We start from the raw sequence: 9,927 nt of genomic DNA on the forward strand, positions 1-9,927 counted from the left end.
AACCGTGGACGATATGTTATCATAGATTTATAAGTTATTATCGAATGTGGTGATAGGTTATCGGTGTTTAAATGATAAGTTATCGGTAAATTTTAGTGATAGGTTATCGGTATGTTCGATAAGTTATGATTATTTGTATGATAGGTTATTGTTGTGTTCGCGATAAGTTATCGTTATTTTTATGATAAGTTATCTATTATTTTATTATTGCCATTTATTTTATTAAATAAATTAATTTCGGAATTAAATAATAATATTTTATTCTATAAAATATTTATTAATAAAATATTGGATTTCCGAAAATTAAATATTAATATTTTCGAATGATTTTTAATATTGAATTGTGATTGTTTTATGCACAAATTGTGATGCCAATGTTGGATTTCACCGTATAAGTTGGCGTATATGGAAAATGATTTGAATGATTATGATTCGAGAAAATATTTTGAATTTTTGAAAAATAAATTATTTTCGGATATTATTGAATAATTAATTTCCGAATTTATTTATTATTATTTCGAAAAAATTTTAATCTCAAATTATGATTTCTGTGCTTGAAGGGTGGCGATTATGCCGTGAATCGTCGTATTAATTTGATTATATGACAAATTGTTTTGAACGGAAGTTTTCAAGGAAAATTTATGAGATTTTTTGGAATTAAACTATTTTTATGGTTATGCCAAGAAATGATAGTGATGCTTTGTGGTTGATAAACGTGTTTGGCATCGAAGCTTGAAAGAATTGATTGACTGTTTGCATGTGTGATCACTTGGTTTGTTATGCGGCATTGTGTGAGCACTATTCATGGATGCATGGGCTAATTGAAAAGATAATAATTGGCCGGAATGCTTGTGTGCTTGTGTGGTCACACGTCGGAGCCGTCTTGCTGTAGATCGCTTGACGATGCCCGATTTATCGAGGTCTGCTGCAGATCGCGCTCGATTTTATCGGATGCCTGGAGATTATCTGGATTACCGATACTCCGGATGCCGGATCGTGGCCCGAGGGCGGATCCAATGCTCCTTACGGGATACCATCTTACTGTGTATCGTTTGATGTTGTCGTACTGGAATGCCGTCATCTTGTGTATCGTTTGACGTAGCCATGCCTGACGGGGCGGGACGGAGCCCGGTCATTGCGGAAGACTGCTATCTTGCTGCAGATCGCTTGATGTGTAGTGGCCCCGAGGGGCATAATAACTGGAAGACATGTGATGCATAATGCTTGATTATGGGGTAGAAACTACTAGGCATGGTATGGGACGTGCCCAAGTGGGTTTTGCCTTATAATCGAGACACGCGTGACTGTGATGCATTGATGTATGCGAATTTTTATTATATACTATGGTTATGTTATATGTTTGATGCATCGCTGTGGCATATGACTACATATGTCATGCATTATATGTGTGCCAAAGCAGGGTAAAGATGCCTGTGGTTGATTAATGACTTGTGTCCAGTGCGTGGTCGCGTGATTAGGGACCCCCGTGCGAATTGGCCTTCTAAACGGGGCTTAGGCCGTTAACTTATTGAGACTTTCGTCTCATTTGTTGTTGTTAACCATCTTTCAGGCCTTAGCATGTTGATGCACCCAGTTTGGTTCAGGGTGTCTGGAAGCTAGCTTTTTGGGATCAACCCGTTGGTGAAGTAGATTGACCCCAGCCTGATATCTTTTTGTTGGCTTTTGTGGTGATGCCTGAAGTGGGCCTGTAAAAATGTTCCCAGGGGTTAATCAAGTGAATATCAAGATGGTGTTTTGGTTTGGTTGTATGATTTGTTTTCCTATCTATCCCTATTTATTGTAGTTGTCCGGGTGATTGTTGTTATCGTTTCCACATGCGTAATTAAAAGATAAAATGAAGGGTCGGCGACGAGTCCTGGGACGTCGCATTGTGACGACCATAGTGGGATGTTGCACGTCCGTAGGGTTCAGGGTGTGACATGTCTACTCAATCTATTTTTCATGCAAACACAATGTGAACGAGCCTTTCTTGATCAGGTGCTCTGAGAGAAGAAACCCTCAGGCGAAAATACTTGAGAGAATGGACATGGGAAAGAGCTGGAAGGCTGAAACAACTGGCGGTGAGTCGTCGGCGATTGACTACGATGTCTTTTTGAGTTTTAGGGGGCCAGACACTCGCCAAGCATTCACGGATTCCCTTTATCATGAAATGCTAGAAGCAAATATCCGTGTCTTCTTTGATGAGGAAGAGCTTCATGTTGGTAAAGAAATAGGTGATGAGCTATCGACGGCCATCGAAAAGTCAAAGATCTACATACCAATCTTCTCTAGAGGTTATGCTTCAAGTTCGTGGTGCCTTCGCGAGCTCGCACACATGGTGGAGTGCAAGAAATACAAACCATCTGAGAAGGAGATTTTGCCAATTTTCTACGACGTGGGACCTCGTGATGTTAAGCTTAAGTCCCAACTGTACGTCAGCACTTTGGAGGAGCATGAGGTGAGGTTCGGCCCCCAGACAACGAAAAAGTGGGAGGATGCCCTCAAAAGTGTCGCCCAAATCAAAGGATGGGAGTTGAAAAAGCAAGGGTACGTAGGTTTCAAGCACTACATAACTTTTGTTTTGGACTTTCATTATGTACCCAAGCTTGATAAATTTTCGTTTAGGCAGTTTGAAATTGAATACCATGTGTATTTTGAAAACTATTTCTTATAAAATAATCAACCATGTCATTCATCCAGTAAGAGGTCGAGCCATGTTGATTTCAACCACTTGCTGAGTTTTCTAAGGTTATCTTTTAATATATTGATATAGATGACTCACTAACGTGGCAGGCATTGGAAATTCATTAAATCAGTGACCCAAGAGATACTGATGAAGCTAAAGATAAAAGACAAATACGTCGCCGGACATTTAGTAGGAATGGACCATCAAGTGGAAGCTGTAGTGAAGTTGTTGAATGTGGACTCCAGGGGCATGTGTTTTGTGCTAATCCATGGAACGGGCGGAATTGGAAAAATGACTCTCGCTAAAGTTGTCTACAACAAACTAAATTCCCTCTTCAGTCATTGCTGCTTCCTAGGAAATGTCCGGGAATCATTGCTCCACTTTGGCCTTATAACTTTACAAAAACAACTATTATCTAACATGTTTGGTTCAAGCTTTCATGATGGAATCAACGACATTGATGATGGGATCAAGTTGATTACACAACGACTTTCAAATAGGAAAGTCTTCATCGTTCTTGACGATGTGGATGAGGAAGAACTCGATAAACTAGCCATAAAGCATATTTCCTTCGGTTCCGGAAGCAGAGTTATTATGACAACTAGGAACAGAAGCATCATAGAAGCTGATCGAACTTTAGAGTACAAAGTGAATCCACTGGATTCCATTCAATCACTCGAGCTTTTTAGTAGACACGCATTCGGAAAAAGTCCTCCTCCAGATGATTATGTTAGTCTTTCGAGACAAGTAGTTTCTATGATCGGAGGAATTCCGTTGGCTCTCAAAGTCATGGGCTCATTACTTCGTCGCCAAAACAAAGGCTTATGGATAAGCGTATTGCACAATCTGAGAGAAATAACTCAAGAGAAGGTCCTAGAAACTCTGAAGATCTGCTATAATGCCTTGAGTCATGAGCAAAAACAGATCTTTCTCGACATCGCCTGTCTTTTTGTGGATGAAGACAAGACAAGAGCATTCTACATGTGGAAAGAATGTGGGTTTCAGCCAGATTATTCGACAAAAGTCCTTGTCTCCATGTCCTTGATAAAGATAACTAATGAAAACAAATTCTGGATGCATAACCAACTGAGAGATTTTGGGAGGAAAATCGTTTGTGAAGATACAAGGTTGATGGATCCAAGAAAGCAAAGTAGGCTGTGGGTTCCTGAGACGGCCGTTAAAATCATTAAAACAGAAGAGGTGAAACCACGTTTGACCGTCGAATTCTATACTTTTCTCTGTTATTCATTGATTTATTAGGAGTCCTTTTTTAATAGGGAGAGGAAGGATGAAGACATTTTTCATTTACTCTTATGCTACTTTACCATTGAATGACAGAGAAAGGAGGCCATTGAAGCTGTTTGCTTAGATGGTAATGCACCTGGAATCTACACGAGCGAAGAGTTTTCAAGGCTTCCAAACATAAGGTTCCTCAAGTTATGTAGGGGATGCTTTGTTGGAGACTTTAAGGAGCAGCTTTCAAGGTTAAAATACTTGTCCTGGAATAGGTGTCCTCATGAGCTCTTGGCCGTCAATTTCCATCCAAGCAATCTTGTAGTTCTCAACCTGTCTTATAGTGCCATCACGGAGGACTGGGCTGGATGGAGTCAAATCAAGGTATGGTATGTTGCTATTTGTTTATCTAGATCTCAATTGAATGTCTCTCACAGAGTTTTCTTTTTTGGGAGGGATCTCTTATTGACTATAAAATAACTATACAGGCAATAACCTATTGTAAATAAAATGGGCCATGGATGGAGTAATCAAGGCCTTCAATAACTAACACTAAGTTGGTCTCATAATCAATGCCATTTATGGTAATAACATATTTAGGGAAAGAAGCTAAATTAATATATAGGTGGATATATGAAGATCAGGTTGGATAGGAGTTCGCGCTAAAATGGATGGGTCTATGGGGGTTAAATGGCGAAAATGAGTCAACCCAATTACAACTCAGTGCCAACACAACCATTCACTACCTCTAAATCACATAGAATTTCCCCATTAATCTCTTTTGGCTATTGTAACAGGTTGCCGAGAAGCTAAAAGTTCTAGATCTCACAAACTGCAACAACATGACCAGGACTCCAAACTTCTCTAGTCATTTGAGTTTAGAGAGATTGATCCTAAAAAATTGCAGAAGACTGATTGTGATTGACGGTTCCCTCAAAAAGCTTAAATGCCTGATTTTCTTCAATGTAGATGGGTGTACAAGTCTTACGGAGTTACCCGAAGGAATCGGACGGTTAGAGAAGCTCGAGTACTTGTATTTAGGCAACTGTAGAAAGTTGAGGAAGCTGCCTGAATCATTTGCGAGAGTGTCATCACTAGTAGAGTTGGATCTCTCGTATACGGCCATCACAAGATTACCTATTTTCATTGGTAATCAAAAGCGCTTGTCAGTTCTTAAATTGCAATCTACACCAATCGATGAACTTCCTAGTTCTATTGGAAATCTAGGGGAACTAAAGTCTCTCTTTCTGCTGCATACCAAAGTAAAGAAACTTCCTATCTCGATTGGGAACTTAGAATCACTACTCGAGTTGGATGTCTCAGGAACAGAATGTTTGCAATTACCTGAATCTATCGGAGGCCTAAGTAGATTGAAAGTCATCAACATTTCGAATTCTTGCATAAGGGAGTTACCAAGGAGTATTGTCATGCTAAAAGAGTTGGAAGAGCTACATGGCAAGGATTGCCGGTCTCTTAAGTGGGAAATTCCCGAGGACATTTCTGAATTGTTGCTTTTGAGGGTCCTTGACTTGCAAGCAAACCGTATTAGAAATATTCCAGAGACGATCCAACTACTTCCTCACCTAGAGAAATTGAGTTTATGGCGTTGCAGGAAACTCGAAGTATTGCCTAAGCTTCCCACAAGCTTGAGAAGCCTAAGCTTCGGATCAAGTTCGTTGCAGTGGGTCCCGGATCTGTCAAACCTAACAAAATTGGTGGATTTGAGCTATGGTGGTCATGATGAGAACAGTCATCCTTTGTTCTTCCAAGATGGACCATTCCAACAATCTCTCGTGTTCCTTCCACTATCTTTGTCAATATTGTCACTCGAATATCATGAATCAATAACCAGTTTATCATTTCATTGCGACTTGAGAAACTTGACACGTTTGCGGATTTATCAATGTTGTTGGAAGGAAGTTCAACTCGATGGGCTTGAACAGTTGATTGAATTCGAAGTGGAGGGGTCAAAACTCCTCGAGAGATTTGCCGGCCTTTCGAGGTTGAAGAGGTTGAAGCTGTGGAAACTGATTGATTGCCCAAATCTAATTGCGATCCAAGGTCTTGGTTCGATGGAGTTGTTGGAACAATTGGAAATAAAAGAATGTCCTAAGATTAAAAGTCTAGATGATCTGTCAGATTTGAAAAAGCTGAAGTACTTGGTAATTCGAGGATGCGAAGAGCTTCCGGCAGTTAAGGGCCTGGATGAACTAGAGACTCTCAAAAGATTGGATTTTAACCGCTGCAGATCGTTGGAAAGTTTTGCTAATGTCTTCAACTCGAAAATACGAGACAGGTGCTGCATAACCATTTTCAACTGCTCAAAGTTAGTAGATCCTTCGCATGGAGGCCTAGTCAGCTCGTACGAGCAATGGAAAGTCCAGGAAATGTCCAACAGGGTTCGTGATCAGTCAAGCCAGAAGTAATTGAGAAATCTTTCTGCAGTCGTTTGAAGCGAATAAGATGTACCCAAGCGAAGAAACGATTGATTCGAGGATTGGTCATACTAGGATGATTTTCACTGGCTAAAGCTTGGGAAGTGGCTTTTCAGGTTAGACTCCACATTTTCTGATCCGTCTGTAATTATGAGTGTTCGTCATAATTTGTCGATCATGTCCGGTCAGTCACGGTATTTGTTGACATTTTCCTTCTTAGATTGCTTCTAATGCTATCGTCGTTTTCGTGAAAATATATGTATTACTTTCGACAATGTTTTCACCACCTAGAAAGGCATGTACAATTCTCTCGGTTCCTTCGCCATCTTCATTCAGCTACACGACTGAAGCTCCTTTCTGTGGAGTCGTCTTCTTCTCCGCAACCACAACCTCCATGGACGAAGCTCTTTTCTCTTCCGCCACAGTCTCAAGCTCAACAGCAGGAACTGACATGTTTAATGATGGAATGGTTGTCGCCCACGGCCTCCAAGGCTTCACCGCACTTCAACGTCTCATTTCGCCTGCAAAATGGAGAAGACAACGTCTCTGGCTTTTCCCGTTCCAGCAGCTGCTGATATTCTATTCTCCTTAGCCTCACATGCTCCTGACGTCGTGTGACGCGAGCGCTCGATGATCTTCACCGTCGACAACTTCTCAATTTTTACCAGCGCGCGAAGCTACGTCAGCAATATGTGGTTCTGCATCGTGCCGAATCGGTATCCTGCGATGGCGTCGACCTCTTCAAATCTTCAGGTGAAAGTTGTTATAGCTCATTCGATTGAGTCAGGGGATGAATCTCTATATGCTTCTTTCAGTGGAATACATTGTCCCTGTTCTCTCTGTTTTGAGGTGTGGAGGAAGTTTTTCTTAGCTATTGGTCCAATGCGGCCAAATGGGTAATGCACGGTGACTGTTTGATTATATGCCTCAGAGGGATTGATTTACATGAAACATGATAATGATCACCTGTTCGCATCTTCCTCGGCTTTATTCAAGGACTTTAAGTCCGTTGCACTTAGGTAGAATAACCTGAATGAGGAGATTGAATAAGATTTCGGTCTATCATTAACTGTGGATTTGCATGCTGAGTGTTTTGGTGGATGGGATGAGCAGCAGGGGAACAATTCATAGGGAAGTCGCCCCCGATTGCATAGAGACCGCAAAAGCCATAGATGAACATTGGCAAAGTAGAGGTAGAAACGATGCTTCCGTTCCTGAGCTCTTGGAGTAAGGTATTATGGTGATTTGGTTAAGCTAAAATTTGAGTATACGAGCCGCTTTGCTTGATCTTGTTTATGTTCCAAATCTGATCCTCAGCCGCTTTTCTATTCTGGCGGATAGAAAAAGTAATTGATGTTACCAAACGGATTTGATGCGTGAATTCTGTTTTGGACAAGAATTCGGTCGCAAAGTGAGTCGGGAAATTTTGATGTAACATGTTTGAGAGTCGGTTAAAGTTCATCGAACCTAGTTGGATTATGCATTTGGTCAGACAAATCAGTCCCAAACACCTCACACGGTTATCTCTCTTTAGTCCTAATATTTCTTAGCACACAAATGTCTTTTCTATCGACATCTCCGAAGACATGGCACACCCACTTCTAAATACTCCTTGACAATTGTAATTTTGAAAGGCCTATTATTTTTTCTCCTTCCTTTTTTGTAACTCACGCACTTATAATAGGGGTGCTAAATTTGGGAATTGGGTTGTGCCAAGAAAATTCGCAGTGTGCATCAATTCAAATGCGCGTTAGATAGAAGATTGGAGAAGCTATGAACAAAAAGGAACAAGTGGTGGTGGTTAGTAGTGCCGGCTCACGGGTCATTTCAAATTGCTCACTTGGTTGCCTTCTTTGATTGTGCAAATTGTATTAACCAACACTAGTCTGTACAAGGTTGAGAGATCTCATGCAGCCACTCAAAATTCATTCCGTCAAATGCGGGACTCATACGTTCAAAGAGGATAATCGGTCAGCAAGGACTAGAGCAGTAATCAAATGCACGTGCTCTGAACAACAATTGATAACCAAGCATGCCAGCTTTGTCGAACACGTTATAGGTGCTGAATACTAACCTCGTGGTCAATACAAGCAATTCAGAAGTGTAATTGGCTGTTGACTGAGACTTAAAAGACTCATAAAACGAACCCAGAACATCTGGGCTCAACAACAAATCCAGAAGCTCTCAGTTTAAAGGACAATACAGCAACACATCCAAGGCAGAATTTAATTGTAATAATGGGCTTAAATAACCCATTATTTTATCTAGAGCCCAGCCCATTAACTTGTCTATATTTTCAACGTGAATTGGTGAAGAAGGAGCCTCGGTGACTGAAGAGAGAAAGGGGAGAAGAAGGGAAGAAGAAGAAACGCACGCAGAGGAAGAAAAAGGGGAATAGGGAAAAATCTTCCTGCGTTTACGATCCGGACGACTCGACAAGCCAAATCAACGTCGTTTGTAATGCCGGGTAAGCAATCGAGGCCTCTATTAGTCTAATCGGATTGATTTCGGAAATTAGGGCACAAATTTAAAGAAATATCGATTTTGAATTGCAAGGCTCGATTGCGGAGTTATTAAGTTGCGATTTTGTGTGGAATGATGGTTTATGGTGTTGTAAAGTGGTGGGGTTTGTTGAGTAGCTATTTCGTAGTATGGTTATCCGGGACGAAATTCGGAGTTACGTGTTACTCGAGCGGCGAAGTCCGATTTTTGAGTTGTTAAGCTGTGAATATATATAGAATTGGTAGTTTAGGGTGTTGCGAGGCCGTGGGATTTTACGGAACCTGATTTGGACTTACGGTTTGCCAGATTTGAAATTTTGAAGTTGAGTGCGCGCAGTGAACAGTGCGCGATCAGTGGTTTTTAAGCCGATTTTTGTCAGTTTTTGGCTCAATTTTAGGACGGCCAAGTTAGGGTTCTTGTAATGCTCTGAATAAGCTTTCTCTTGACTATAAGTTCGCTTAGAACGGAGTTTAGTGGAGAAAGTTATGGCGCAATCAAGTTTCGCGCTCAAGTTCTGCGTCGTGGATGAATTTGGATAATCGCTTTGGACGAATGATTTGGAAGCGTCTTTTAGTCGTTGTGTTAGAGTCTAAGCCTAGTTGAGCCGAGTCGTAGTTGAAGTAACATTTTACTCGGTTTTGATACCGTTTTTCGACTTATTGTTAGGTATTCGAGTGCGTCGGCTCGAGAAACCGCCGTAGGTTAGTTTTTCAGCTTTTCAAGGTGAGTGGTACTATTTCTTCTTTGAATTTGTAAACTCATGTTTAGAAAATGAGATGTATTAGACATGTTACCATATAAGAAATGGCATTTTGATTGCATAAAATTGGATCGAGCATTTACTGCCATATTGTGTATTTGAAATGAAAGATTATCTTTTGATTTCGGTTTGAATTTACTGAATGCAAATAGGTTTGCGAAACCTTTTAAAAAGACTCATGAGGAGTTCTTGCATTTGAATGTGGCTTATGAAGGGTTTTATATCGGTTTATGAAATGGTTTATGAAATGATTTTTGGAATGGGTTTTGTAGATTGGTGGATGATATTGTTGTGGATTTTGATGCTCAGTG

At 40.6% G+C, this 9,927-nt stretch overlaps 1 protein-coding gene across 1 annotated transcript; it reads left to right on the forward strand.

The window, feature by feature from the left end:
* Positions 1 to 1,972: 1,972 nt before the first annotated feature.
* On the forward strand, positions 1,973 to 7,625 carry LOC115693034 (disease resistance protein L6-like; the record flags this gene model as incomplete). The annotated part of the gene is made up of 4 exons (XM_030620009.2): positions 1,973 to 2,547; positions 2,794 to 3,886; positions 4,025 to 4,303; positions 4,717 to 7,625. Coding segments are annotated over 4 exons (3,576 nt in total), but the record flags the coding sequence as incomplete, so codon positions are not given.
* Between the last annotated feature and the right edge of the window lie 2,302 nt (positions 7,626 to 9,927).

This window comes from Syzygium oleosum, unplaced genomic scaffold (assembly GCF_021117445.2).
Source record: "Syzygium oleosum isolate NSW1041296 unplaced genomic scaffold, Sole_v2.1 Sole_v2.01, whole genome shotgun sequence".
NCBI lineage: Eukaryota > Viridiplantae > Streptophyta > Magnoliopsida > Myrtales > Myrtaceae > Syzygium > Syzygium oleosum.